The sequence below is a fragment of the Onychomys torridus genome, chromosome 4, assembly GCF_903995425.1.
Source record: "Onychomys torridus chromosome 4, mOncTor1.1, whole genome shotgun sequence".
Classification (NCBI taxonomy): Eukaryota; Metazoa; Chordata; class Mammalia; order Rodentia; family Cricetidae; genus Onychomys; species Onychomys torridus.
Window position 1 is genome coordinate 100,672,215 of NC_050446.1, and position 14,243 is coordinate 100,686,457.

Sequence of the window (14,243 nt, forward strand, 5' to 3'; positions counted from 1 at the left end):
GTATATCTCATTATGTAAAAAAAAAAAAAAAATCAACTCCAAATATATCATGGACTCCAAAACTTCTACAGGAAAGAGTAAGGGTACATTTCAGGATACGGGCTCAGTTAAGGATCTTCTGAATCTGACCCTGGTCACTCAGGAAATAGGATCAACTACCAATGAGTAGGATTTCATTAAATGAAAATGTTTTTGTTCACCAAAGAAAACTGTTAATCAAGAAAAAAGAGAACCTACAGAATGGGAGAAAATTCACCAGTTACACATAGAACAGAGGGTTAGGGTCGAGAACAGAAGTCCTCAACCTTCCTAATGCTGTGACTTATTTGTTTGTTTTGTTTTGTTTAGTTTTGTTTTTCAAGACAGGGTTTCCCTGTGAAGTTTTGGTGCCTGTCCTGGATCTCGCTCTGTAGACCAGGCTGGCCTTGAAATCACAGAGATCCACCTGCCTCTGCCTCCCACGTGCTGAGATTAAAGGCATGCGCCACCACTGCCTGGCTCTGCTGTGACACTTTAATACAGTTAGTTCCTCATGCCATGGTGACCCCCAACCATAAAATTATTTTTGTTGCTACTTCATAACTATAATTTTGCTAGTTATGAATTATAATGTAAATATCTGTGTTTTCCAGTGGTCTTGGGCAACCTCTGTGGAAGAGTTGTTTGACCACCCCCAAAGATGTTATGACTCACAGGTTGAGACCTCCTGGTCTAGAATATACACACATTTCAAGAAAAGAAATAGCAGTTTTAAAAATGAGCTATGGATATGAACAGAGAATCTCAATAGAAAAATGTAAATGGATAATAAACATATTTAAAGTTTCCAAAATCCTTAGCTAGCAGGGAAATGCAAATTAAAACTACTTTGAGACTCCACATCACCTCAATTAGACTGGTTGTCATCTAGGAAACATGTGATAGCAAATGCTGGTGAGGATGTGGGGAACAGAAACCCTCATTTACTGTTGATGGGAGTGCAAACATGTACAACCACTATGGAAATCAGTGGAGAGGTGCCTCAAAAAGTTATACCATGTGAATCTGGGCAGATATCCAAAGGACTCAATATCCTACCACAGAGACACATGTTTATCCATGTTTATCATTGCTCTGTTCACAGGAACTAGGAAACACAAATAGCCTAGATGTCCATTAGCTGATGAAACAATAATTAAAATGTGGTACATATGCTCATTAGAATTTTATCCAGCTGTAAATAAAATTGAAATTACGAAATTTTCAGGTGAATGGATGGAACTGGAAAGCCAGAAATACAAAAGCAACATATTCTCACTCATATATGGAGCCTAGCATTGACTCTTTAGATTTGTGTGTTTAACTTGGAGTACCTGTTGAAGCCAGGAAACTGGAGAGGGGCCGTTGGTGGAGGAAGAACTATCTTAAGGAAGGAGGATAATGAAATACAACAATGTGAAGGGGAAAGCAGAATAATGGACAGGAAGATCTAAGTGGGGGAGGGATGGGAGGGTAGGATCGAGGAGAGGGTGGGACGAGGAATGACTAACATTAAGGATGTTTTTAAAAGCCATTTAGAAGCCTATTTTACAAGCTTTCTACAGAGAGAGACAGACAGACAGACAGACACAGACACAGACAGACAGAGACAGAGACAGACAGAGACAGAGAGAGAGGCCCTTCTTAGGGAATAATACTTCTCCCAGAAGCCACATGTCGGCAAATAAAAATACAAGTAGGTGTGGGATACCTCCCATTGAATTGTTGGCCAGGGGTCTCCTGGAGAAGACCACAATAATAATAAAACATTGCCATTGCCCTTGGTTGCCCACCAGACAATCAAGTTGGTGAGACTCTACTGCTGAAGACACCAAACATTGGTCACAGGACATGGAGAAATCAAGCTGGTTCCCAGGACAATCTCCCTCTGCAGGCTAGCTCTCACATTTCTAGAAGGTGCTATGCAGGGCACCAAAGGAGAAAAGTCAGCAAAAATTTTATCCAGCTGTGAAACCCTAAAGCTGCAATAACAATCAGCCTGGCAAGATACATCCATGGGTGTAACAAGGGCACATATGTTATAAAAGTAACCAAACACTTCCTGATCGGATAAACCCTGTTTCACGGAAGCAATTCATACTTGATACAGTAAATCTGTCTAAGAACCTATGGATGGTGAGCTCACTGAGCTCTAAGGGTGAACCTACTACTTTTATTTTGATAAATGGACACAGTATCAAATTGACCTCTAAATATGTATTTCTAAACCCATGGATTAATACAGCTCCCAATCCTCATGAGAGAGGCTTCTTTGTGAAGTGGATGGTGCTTACTACAGAAACTCACAACCGGTCAAAGCCCAAAGAATAACATCTGCAATGTTGCTCAACCTTAACTGGGATATCTGTATCACATGCCCTCACGCTAGAGCTCAGAGGACATCACACAAGAGTGGGCAGAAATAATACAAGAGCCAGAGGTCAGGGCTGGGTGGAGGATGGTGGAGAAAACAGTGTCTTCTGGACATGACATGGCCACTGCTCCCATGAATTCACAGTGGCTGTGGCTTCCTGTACAAGATCAATCCAGTCACCCTTCTAGCCTGGATAGGAGAGGGGCTCATGATGGCAGCTGATAGCTACTAGGAAAGGAAGAGTCATTTTTAAGAATATGGCCTCTGGAAGGTAAACTGTGCTCCAGTGGGTGGCCTCGCATCCGTGTGTACACAGGTGGCATAAATTGGACTTTGTGGGTCATTAAAAGAGAAAAAGAGAGAGGATGTGAAGTTAAGAGGGGCAGTGGGGGTGTTAGGGTAAATCTGGGAAGGCTGAGTAGGAGTTGGGAACAGTGAGCGTGATCATAATACATTGTACGTGTTTATGAAAGTCTCAAATGTGGAATATTATTTTTAAGATGTATTACATTGGTTTATGCTGTGAAACATTTGTTTTAATGGTGCAAAGATGTGTTGCATTCTTTTATGTTGCATTTGTTTAACTCTATGAAGCTGTGTTACTGTGCCTATCTTAAAACACCTGATGTCTAATAAAGAGCTGAATGGCCAATAGCTAGGCAAGAGAAATGGTAGGAGAGGCTGGCAGGCAGAGAGAATAAATAGGAGGAGAAAAAGAGGGATAAGAAAGGGCCAGACACCCAGCTACACAACCAGCAATGGAGCAAGAAAGAAAAGTTATACAGAACTAGAGAAAGATAAAAGCCCAGAGGCAAAAGATAGACAAGATAATTAGTTAAGAAAAGCTGGCTAGGCTGGCGGTGGTGGTGAACACCTTTAATCCCAGCAGTTGGGAGGCAGAGGCAGGCAGATCTCTGTGAGTTCAAGGCCCTCCAGGGCTACAGAGTGAGTTCCAGGAAAGGCACAAAGCTACACAGAGAAACCCTGTCTCAAAAAAAATAAAATAAAATAAAACAAAAACTGGCTAGAAACAAGCCAAGCTAAGTAAGGTGTGGCATTTATAAGTAATAGTAAGACCCTGTGTTTTATTTGGGAGCTGGGTGGTGGGCCCCCCATTCAGCTGAAGAACTGATACAAGGGAATAAAAGCCAAAGAGGCCAAAGAGTAAAAACAGCCAACTACACTCAAAAATTTAATTTAAAGTATTATATTTTTTAAAAGATACAATCACAGACATTTGAGAAATGCTGGACTTAAATGAAAGAAAAGACTTCATGCATGACTTCTCAGAACCTTACATCAACACTGCGAGATGTGAATCCCTAAGAACAGATAAGGCAAACTTGGGTGGAGAACCTTTTTGGAGAAGCAGCAGGCAGGGAAGGGACCCAGAAGGACTTGTGACCCATGTAACACTTCTTTTAAAAACTGCATTCCTAGGGATCTTCCCATGAATCAGCCTTCTACTTAAAAGCTGGCTGGCAATAGCTGAAATATTCAACAGACAGAGTAAGCAACAAATATAGGAAAGAAAAAAACAAACACATACCTGGTCAAAAATTCCCATGGCTAAAACAGGTAGTGATGTGTAAACGATGTTAAAAAGAGTGATGAACCACTGGTCATAAACAGTCTGAAAAAAAGTAACACGTTCATGAGAAACACCATCCACAGAGTGAAAACCATGTTTGTCAGGGCTAAGGAGCTCAGAATCAAGGCAAAGAATTAGCTCTCCCCAGGTCCTCTTTGAGGGGCTGCTGGGTATTTGGGGTGCCAGCTTCTCTAGGTATTTTGTTTTTACTTGATTTGTTTCTCGTTGCTTTTAAGGATGGGCCTTGGTCGCTAGGTAGCCCATGCTGGCCTCAAATGTGAAGCTATCCTCTACATGTTGGGATTGCAGGCATGCATCACTATGCTTAACTCTACCCCATCGCTGAAGGGACATCATACCCTCCTCACCGTGTGTCAATGGGGGTGACATGAACTAATGCATGCAGCATACCAAATCAACACACAACACCAGAGAAATGTGAGACACCAGATCCTTATAGTGGGTTACTATTGTATTCTCCAAGTTTTGAATAGCTTATTACAAGTTCAAATGCATGATCTAAGTGATATTCAAAGAATCCACTAAAGTATTCCCAAAGAAACACAGAAATGAGCCTACACCATATTATCCCTACACTATATTCAAATCTTCTCTTGGGAGTGCCTTATAGCAAGGGAGCACAAATCCCAGGACTCACTGCCCTGGATGTAACCAAGACAATAAAAGCATCCCCTCACATGCACAGAAAAGGGTGCCTAAGACAGACTTGCATAGGGGGTTGGCCATGCAGCTCAGTCTGTGGAGTGCTTGCATAACATTCATGGTGCCTAGGATTTGATCTTCAGCACTATATAAGCCAGGGGTAGAGATACAAACCTGCAATCACCACACCCAGGAGGTGGAAGCAGGAGGCTGACAATTCTAAGTCATCCTTAACTATAAAGTGAGTTGGAGGTCAGCCTGGCCTAGAAAAGACCCTGTTTTCAAAAACCCAACAAACAAAATCTTTGCATAAGTCCCACTAATAGAATAGTAATTACATGCCCATTTTGTTGATGACATAGAGAGGCAGAAAGGAAATCCTTAAGAATTTCTTATTATAGGAAAATGTAAACATTAAAATATGGATCTCTGGCTCCTAACCAATGACTATCCTACCACCTTCATAATATTCATTCATTTGTAATTCAATATGTATTGAGAAATCAATATACATCAATTTCTAGATCCTGTGTAGTAATAATTCAACATGGTCACTCACACAGGAATTTATCAAAAAATTTGCATTGTAATGGCAAAGGCAAGACACAATAAAAGGTCAAATTTTGAAGGAGGAAGTGAGTGAGTGAGTGAGTGAGTGAGTAAATTAGAATACAATAATTACCAGGGAGGAATGGAGACAGGGGTGTGAGAGGGTTATCACTCTAACAAGGTGACTGAAGATGACCTCATTGAGAAGTGACATTGGAAAAAGGAAGGAAGGGGGGGAGGAAAGAAGGGAGGGAGGGATGAAGGAAGGAAAGAAGGAAAGAAGGAAGGAAGGAAGGAAGGAAGGAAGGAAGGAAGGAAGGAAGGAAGGAATTGAATGAACAGATCCCTAGCACAGGGACACTCTCATGATCCAGGAAGATCTGGTGAAGCATACCTTAGGCAAAAAAGCATCCCTATGCCCAGCAAACAGCACACCCACCATTGAATAACTCAGAGTTACCAATAAGGGGCATGGTAGACGTCAAGAGCTAAGGTAGAGCAGCCAGGTATAGTGACAGTCCTTTACAATACCAGCACTTGAGGGCCTGAGGTAGGGGTGAGAGGGAGACCAAGTTTGAGATCAACTTAGGGAACATAGTAAAATACTGTCTCAATAAATAAATAGAAAGTAAATACATCCATAAGGCCTTAAAGACAGGGTTATTGTGTAGTAAACTGGCTGAATGCATTGGAGGGTTGATACTAAGCTGAGAACAAACTGAAGGGCCATGATGCAGTGGTAGTAACCCCAGAATCTTCAACAGTGCTTCCAACAAAAGATAAAAGGCCCTGGGTCAACCTAATAGATTTTGAATATATTTGGAAACCTAATTTCTTTGTGGGGAAGTACTAAAGCATTAGAGAACTTTAGACTCAAATGAGTCAGAGGCGGTAAAGTAGGTTGGACTTGGCTACATGAGCAAGATGATCCTTCCAATTATGTCCTGCAGATGTAAAGCTGGAAGAGAAAATGTTCTGGTTTCTTCAGATGTTAAATCTGAATTTGAAGTGTGCTGTGTCTTAGCAGTATCATTTACTTGTTAAAGAAAAAAAATGGAAGCCATTCGTCCGAGGCCAAATGCTCTGGAGAGCTCTATTTAACTTGACTAACACAGACACTGGCAGTGTTATTTGCCTTGGAGATGTGTTTAGCATGGTTAGATTTTGCGGTGAGAAAAAGGCACCAGAGCAAAAATCTAGTGTCTTCAACTAGATCTGAAGAGTGAATGGGCTGGGGCAAGGGCTGGTAAATGAGTGAGGAAGTGTGTGAGGCAGTTTCCTACCAGTGGAAACATTCTCTCCAGGAGGGGTCACATGAAACACAAAAGATAAACAAAAGGTTACAGGTCTGAAAAGGCATAAACTTGGAAGATTCTGGAAGGCCTCCCCTCACCCCTAGCTTTATAAAAGAAGGAAAAAGCTACAGAAGCAAGAAGAGACTAACTATCTGAGCAGAGCAGAGAGACTTAGACCATTCATGTGGCCTGCAAGCTGTTCAGGGTGCTCCGGGGTCACAGCTTTAATGAGGATCACCATGTGGCTTTGTGGTCATGTCTTTGTGTCATCTATGATCCTGTAACTCCTCACCCATACTCCCGCTAGTAACCCTAGTGAAAACTCATTGGTTTACCAAGATGGGCTGCAGTTGTTACTTTGACCCATTGTGAGTTCCATTTCTTGGGTGAGTGAACACCTGTGTTGTGTCTCACACAACAGGGAAGAGATTATTTTTTATTCCCTGTCTATCTGTGCTGGTTAGTTTTATATCAACTTGACACAAGCCAGAGTCATTTGGGAAGAGGAAATTGGAGAGTTCTCCCTCGCTCCAGCAGCCCTCATCACCAAATTGTTCTTCAAATTCATGCTGTCATCCTGTTCAATGGCTGTACCTCCACCCAACCAGAACTCACTCCCCTTCTCTTCCTCTTCCCACAGCCCCTCAGCTGGGGTACCTGTCCTCTGACTCCAACCTGCTTAGCTTTGATTGATCCTGAAGAATCAACTTGGTGTAGGTGGCAGGTCTTTTAGGATGCCTTTCTGAGCTAGTCCCCTCCCCTTCCTTGTAGTGAATTATACCATTCACCTCGGGACCCACTTTCCCAGGTAATGGGCACCAGCTTGAAGCAGTTTGGAAGCCAAAGGCATCCAAAAGCAGAAGCCACAGCAGCCTTTCTCCAACATGCTCATTCCAGGGATGGATTCCAGGCCACTTGTTAGTACCATGACTCACCACATCTCAGTGCTTTATAACACTGACCTGTAATTACTTACATGCTGCTTCCAAGCCCCATCCTATCAACCTGTCAGCTCCTGGAGACTTACTCATCCAGGAGCCCAAGAGCCTAACTCAAAGTCTAGCATGTGGTGAGTACAAACAATGTCATAAAAGGGGTTGGTTTGGGAACACAGTGCTTGCCTAGCATAAAATGAACAAGGTCCTGGGTTTGAGCATCAGGCACTACCAGCAGTGAAAAATAGAAAAAGAAAAAGAAAAAGAAAGGAAGAAAGGAAGGAAGGAAGGAAGGAAGGAAGGAAGGAAGGGAGGGAGGGAGGGAGGAGGGAGGAAGGAAGGAAGGGAGGAATGGAGGAAACAACAGCATAAGATACCTCTTTGGCAATGTATATCCCTGTGCTTGCTGTGTGTTGCAGACAGAGAAAAACTGTATAATTTCTTTCAGCCCTCAAAAACATTTGCCTGTTAAAGAAAACACCCTGGGAGAAAAATAGGAGGTGTCCTGCTTTAGTTCTTTGGTTGTTGGTCTGCATAATTATTAGCAGGGACGCACTAGTAGGATCCAGTAGAAGGACCAAGCCTGAACATCAGCCTGGCCCAGGTTTCCATAGGACACATCTGGAAGGCAAAGGCAGAGGAACTCCCCTGCCTTGTAGAAACTGGCTTCAGGTATCAAAACCCATGACTCCATTGGCCTCAAGGTTAGTCTCACTCTTTCACATGACTTTCCAAAATTTCACTGTATATTTTCTTGTATCATTTGACAAAACTTTTCCAGCCTTGACAAGATAATTGCTTCCATATTACATGGATTTTTTTAAAGATACACATCTCTGTATCTCCCTGACAATGATAAATTGTCATCAGATAATATCATCTCAAGTGCCCTGTGCCAACACTTACACAGTTTTTCAAATGTGAATCTCCTAAACTGGGCCTCAGCAATTTTTGGAGGAAACAACTCCTCTTTATTAAAACCCCTAAAGGATTGGGTGCTTTTAAAATTAGTTACAGATATTAACAATACACGTGAGCATGCATGTACACACACACACACACACACACACACACACACACACACACACACACGACTCAAGGAAAATAAAGTATGCTACAATAGTGGGTCAGGTAGGGTAAGGTATGCCCTGCAGAAAGAGCCATGATCCAACCTTTATCCAAACCCTGCTAGACTAGAAATCCAACTGGAAATCTCATCAGGACAGGTTATGTTTATTTGTCCCTCAGTGGCAGCTCAGTTGGAGTATCTGTTGACAGAAGGTAGGCTCGAGCTTCCAGATGATTCTAGAAGGAAGGCAGTTCTCCTGCAGAAGCTTGTATGAGCAGAGTAGACAAAGAACTAAAGAGTCATACTTCCAACCATGCTCACCACTGACTCCCAGCTCTTGAAGGACTCAGGTTTTTCCTTTGTAAAATAAAGGTTCACACTCACTCCCTATCCTAAACTCTCTGCCAGAGCAAAAGGTCCTCCTTCAACAAGACATGCACATTGGGAGCCACCAAGATGGCTCTGCAGGTGAAGATGCTTTCCCTTCAACCTGACGACCTGAGTTTGTTTACAAGACCAACACGGTGCCAGGATAGAACAGACTCCTGAAAGTGGTCCTCTTACCTGCATGTGTGCTCCATGGTACATGGGCCCCTCCTCCCAGACACACATGCAAAATAAATTCTTTAGATATTATGTGTTTTCTTTTATATGTGGATGTCAGTATTTGAACATTTGATGTGTTTGCTAAAATCTGAATAAACACAGAGGTTATGTAGATGGTAAGGGAGCAAGGGGGAGAAGACGGTCTTCCAAAGAAGGGAAAATAGAATATAGTGTTATGGAGAAATAAAGAGGAAGCTAGAATAGGAGGCTTAAATGGGGTGGGGGGGAGAGTAAAGGAGAGAAAGTGGGAGGGACAACTAGTACTAAAGGCCTCATGAACAACCATATGGAAGCCTATTTCTGTGAAGCTTTGTGGTGGTTTGAATAGGAATGGCCCCCTTGGTTCATATATTTGAATGCTTGGTCATTAAGACTGTCATTACTTGAGAGGGATCAGTAGGTATGGTCTTCAACCCGGACAAAAATCCCAACACTGAAAAAGGGACATGGACATAATGTCCCACACCAACCAAGAAGCTATTTGCAATCAATACCTACTGGGAAAGGAAAAATCAGTTTTCTCCAATGGAGTGCCACTGGGTATATCAACCACAGTCCAGGGCAAGGTCCACCCCCAGGAACAGTTGGCCAACACACCACGTTTGTTTGTTGTGGGGTTTTTATAACATGCTGGGTTTTTTTGGGGGGGAGCATTTTTTTCTTATTATGTTTGAGGATTTTTTCTGGAACAAGTTTTTTTCTTTTGTTTTTGAGAGACAAAGAACATGAAGTTGGGTAGATAGAGAGGTGGGCTCTGAAAGGAGTTGGGGAAGGGGAAAATATCAAGATATATTTTATGAAAACAAATTTAATCAAAAAAGGTTGGTTGAACAAATAAGAGAAACGTGACAATGGAGTGATTTAATATCCGTTTCACATTTATACAAATAAAATCATTCCCAGACTGTACGTTCACTGTCAGTGGGAATGACCACCCTCCATTTCACTGTAGTGTCCCTAGATGTCATCAGAGCACCTGCCCTAAACTAGAACGAAGCTAATTGCTGGTAAGTGAGCAAACATTCAAAGACACAGGAGACTGTGTTTAAGTTTTATCCTGCCAGGACTGAACAGAAAAGAATCTTGAAGGTTGGGCCACTTAAGAGAACACTGGCAGGAAGTAGGAAGATCTCAAATAGCCAGCTCTCTTCAAATGACAGATGGGTTTTAGGAGCTGAGAAAAGCTCCACAATCAGCACATGGCTTTGGAGGCCAAAGCCACCTAGCTGGTTTCAAGGGAGGCAAGACTGTTCCCATTCATAAATCCTCAAGCTCCGTAGACTGGTCAGTGTCTCTTGCAAACATGTTTTCTTTGAATTGCCTCATTATAACATAATGTTCTTAGAAGAACAGGACTCAGAGAGGAAGCCAAAACATGTTACAAGCCTGGTACTAATCAAGCCCTTTCCATCCCTACCTCCCAGTGGCCCTCACAGCCAGTTCTCAGTACCCCTGAAACAGAGAACACACACAGGGTGTGGGGGTAGGGGACTCTGGCTTCTATCTTTACAGTGGTTAAATGCAAGCTGTAGAACAGGGTTGCTCCTGCTCCTCACAGCAGCAGTGAGAAAAATCCCTTTCTGTGTCCTGCCAGTTTTAGAAAATATTTCTGTATGAATTTATATTAAATGGAATCTAGAAAAAACACAAGTGCCAGGCATGGGGTACCTCACATAGAATTGTGGGTCAAGGGAGTTAAAGACAGTCCAAAAACGATATAGGCAATTGCCATTACCCTGGGTTGCCTTCCAGAACTTGAAGACAAGGTCCTATTGCTAGAGACACACTTCAGACACAGGGCTCAAGGGAACTGAACTGGAGCTGACCTTGAGGCCTCCTCCCTGAGTTCTAGCTCTCATAGTATCTGAAGGTTCTGCAGGAGCTGTCAAGGAGTCAATCAATAGTCCTACCCAGTTATGGAGTCAATGAGCCACAACAATAACCAGGATGGCAAGATATACCAAAGGACACAACAATGGCACCTAAATGTTGGGAGTAACCAATAACCATATAATCAGACCTGAGATCTGCCCAGTAGGAGGAAATTCAGGCCTGATATTGTAAAGCTAACCAACTATCCATGCCTGAAGAGGCCATAGACCCTTGAGGAGAACCTATTAGCCCCACTTTACTTAATCAGCATAATTCCTAACTGCATTTTAAATACATAGCCTTCTACCCACAGATAAGTATAGCTCTCCCCCCCTCACTGAAGAAGCTTCTTTTTGCAGCAGTGGAGACCATTCCAGAAACCCACAGCTGCTTAATATGTAGATAACAACTGATCATGGGGTTCTCAACCCCAACTGATGTATGTACAACAAAACCACTACACCTAAGGCTCAGGAAACATAGAAGAAGGGGGTGGAAATTTGTAAGAGCCACAGGACCAGGACATCTGCTATGAGACACACAGTCCTGTATATATGACAGGGAGCTGCACCCACAAAATCTCAACAATATGAAGTCTCAACACCTTAATAAGACCAGCACAATGACAACACCAGTTGCCATGCCAACATGGATAGTGGAAAGCTCATAAGGTCACACCCTAGATGAAGAGTTACAAGTAATGGCTGCAGAGAGATAGAAAATCAGTTGTTTCCAGGGATGAGCCCCTGACAGGTTATTCAATCCCAAGTGGTCAGCTATAAACAAATATGCATAGGAGCAACACTAAATGGACTCAGAAGTGTGTGTGTGAGTGTGTTTGTGTGCGTGTGTGCGTGCGTGAGTGTGTGTGTGTGTGTGTGTGTGTGTGTGTGTGTGTGTGTAGAGCAATAAGCAAAGAAGAAACCATGAATTTGAGAGAGAGTTGGAGGGGAGTAGAAGTTGTCTTGAAGAGGGGAAGAGTTGGAAATGATGTAAATTCAGTACTTTTGCATGATATTCTCAAATAAATTTTAAATAAAAAATGAGAATAAAAGTAAATAACCATAAAAAGATTATCACAATGGTTGCTATAAATTTAACATAGAAATTCTGAAACCCCTGTACTAAATTTTCTCAAAGGTTTGAAAATAACTGGAAGAAGGATTCAACGGCCACTTGGGAAGCACAGGACAGGAGGAGTCTCTTCCCTTTATGTGACAGTGTTACACCTCTATATGAACCAGACCACACATTCCTGAGGTGACCAGACTATTAGGCACTCAGATTTCTATTTGGTGCTAAAAATGTCCTCCCTTGCAAACTAAAAGAGCTCTGGGGTGATCTCAGCTTCTCATAAATTTCTTCTTCCCTATGTACTGGTATTAACTTCAATTATAATCTTTCTGTTTAGACTTGCTTGGATATTTATGCCCCAACAAGAAAAGTTCTAACTGGACAGGAACATATTCTACATTATTTTGTCTTTTCTACCCAAGATGGTAAGCAAGTATTCTACTAGCAGTTTGTGATATTCAGTGACTTGAACTAGAAGAGGAAAATGATGACATCTAAATGTCTATAGAATCAGGATGGCTAAATAATTTATAATAAAATAATAGTTCAGAATATTATAAAGAAAAATAAAATTATTGAAGAACATAAATCAGGGTTGGGGATTTAGCTCAGTGGTAGAGCGCTCGCCTAGCAAGCGCAAGGTCCTGGGTTCAATCCTCAGCTCAAAAAAAAAAAAAAAAAAAAAAAAAAAACATAAATCAGAGAGGTCTCTCAAAATAAATTATATTTTAACAAGAAAAATACAAAAGACTATAATCACAGTCATATATGAGTCAAGACACATTCAGGTACAAATATTTTTGTTATCTAAAGAACACATTAAAAAGTATGGGGAAAGGCACTGAAATGTAAATCACAATGTTGCTGAATAAAATGGGGCTATTCTTTGAGCTAGTGTTAATGAAGAAAGGAATAAACAAATGGTTTCCATTGAAAAAACATTCTCAGCATCATATTTTGCTCTACCCACTTTATTTCAAATCACCAGACCTAGGATAAATAGCAATACAATATCAGGTTTTTAAAATGTTACTTCTGAGATATTTCCGAACATCCCAAAGAGGGTTCTGTGATGACATCTGTTTTACATGACACTATGCATATTGCTGGGGGGAAATTAGGTACCATGGATATGTGCCAAAGTAATAATACTGAACTCCATTGGCCCTGAACATCCTTGACTTTAAGAGACACCATCACCACCAAGGTCAACATTAGACCAAAAGAGAATCAAGCATCTCCATAAAGCTAAGGCAATAACAAACCAGAGGTTCACAGAACATAAAAGAGAACTCATTTTCATGCAGAAAGAGACTTCAAGGAAACTTGCAATAGTTAAAAGGAGGTACAAAAAAAAATCTCTCCAGAAAACCTGAACCACAAACTGGTAGTCACTGGAATTTCTAATCTGAATTAACAAAACTTTCTTGAAAATAAATACATCTTGAGAATAAGACACACAAGATAGCTACCCACTTATAGCACTGGGGGATTAAAAAAAAAAGTCTAGTTTTTAAAACTTTCATATGTAAGGAGAGTGCCTAGATTAAAGAGAATGTCCTGGCATCCTGCTGGTAAAGGCCACAAAGGAAGCATTTTTCCAGATTCAGCCACCCATGCTCACAATAGCCACAACTGTCATGATAGAAGAGGGTTCAGCTAATTTGGTAGCGGAACCTGGTGCTAAGTGGGGATGGTTTCATAGTCAGGAGAAATGCAAGGGTCAATGGAAATTCCATATGAAAAAAAAAATCTGTGAGATCAGGCCACGTGTGGCAGGGTTGGATTCTCTGTAGAGAGTCTGATGGTCTACTCTGACCTACGTGTACATACATGCACATACACCTCATAAATATCACACAACACACACACACACACACACACACACACACACACACACACACACACACAAATCCTGATTAGTTTTTGTTTTGTTTTGTTTTGTCAATTTGATACAAGCTAGAGTCCTTTTAGAAGAGGGAACCTCACTCACTGAGAAAATGGCTCCCAAGTTGACCTATGGGCAAGCCTGTGGGACATTTTCTTGATTAGTGTTGATGTGGGGGGCTCAGACCACTGTGGACAGAGCCATCCCTGAGCAGGTGGTCCTAGACAGTACAAGAAAGCAGGCTGAACAAATCATGAGGAGCAAGCCAGTAAGCAGCTTTCCTCCATGACTTCTGCTTTAGTTCCTGCC

General features: G+C 41.7%; 1 protein-coding gene across 2 annotated transcripts in view; it reads right to left on the reverse strand.

Annotated features, from left to right (window-relative positions):
• Positions 1-14,243, reverse strand: part of Atp8b4 (ATPase phospholipid transporting 8B4 (putative)) — a 160,082-nt gene that overhangs the window by 15,470 nt on the left and 130,369 nt on the right. For both annotated transcript variants that reach the window (XM_036185697.1, XM_036185698.1), the window contains exon 23: positions 3,942-4,025. In XM_036185697.1, the coding sequence (XP_036041590.1) occupies positions 3,942-4,025 (84 nt within the window). The remainder of the gene's footprint in view (positions 1-3,941; positions 4,026-14,243) is intronic.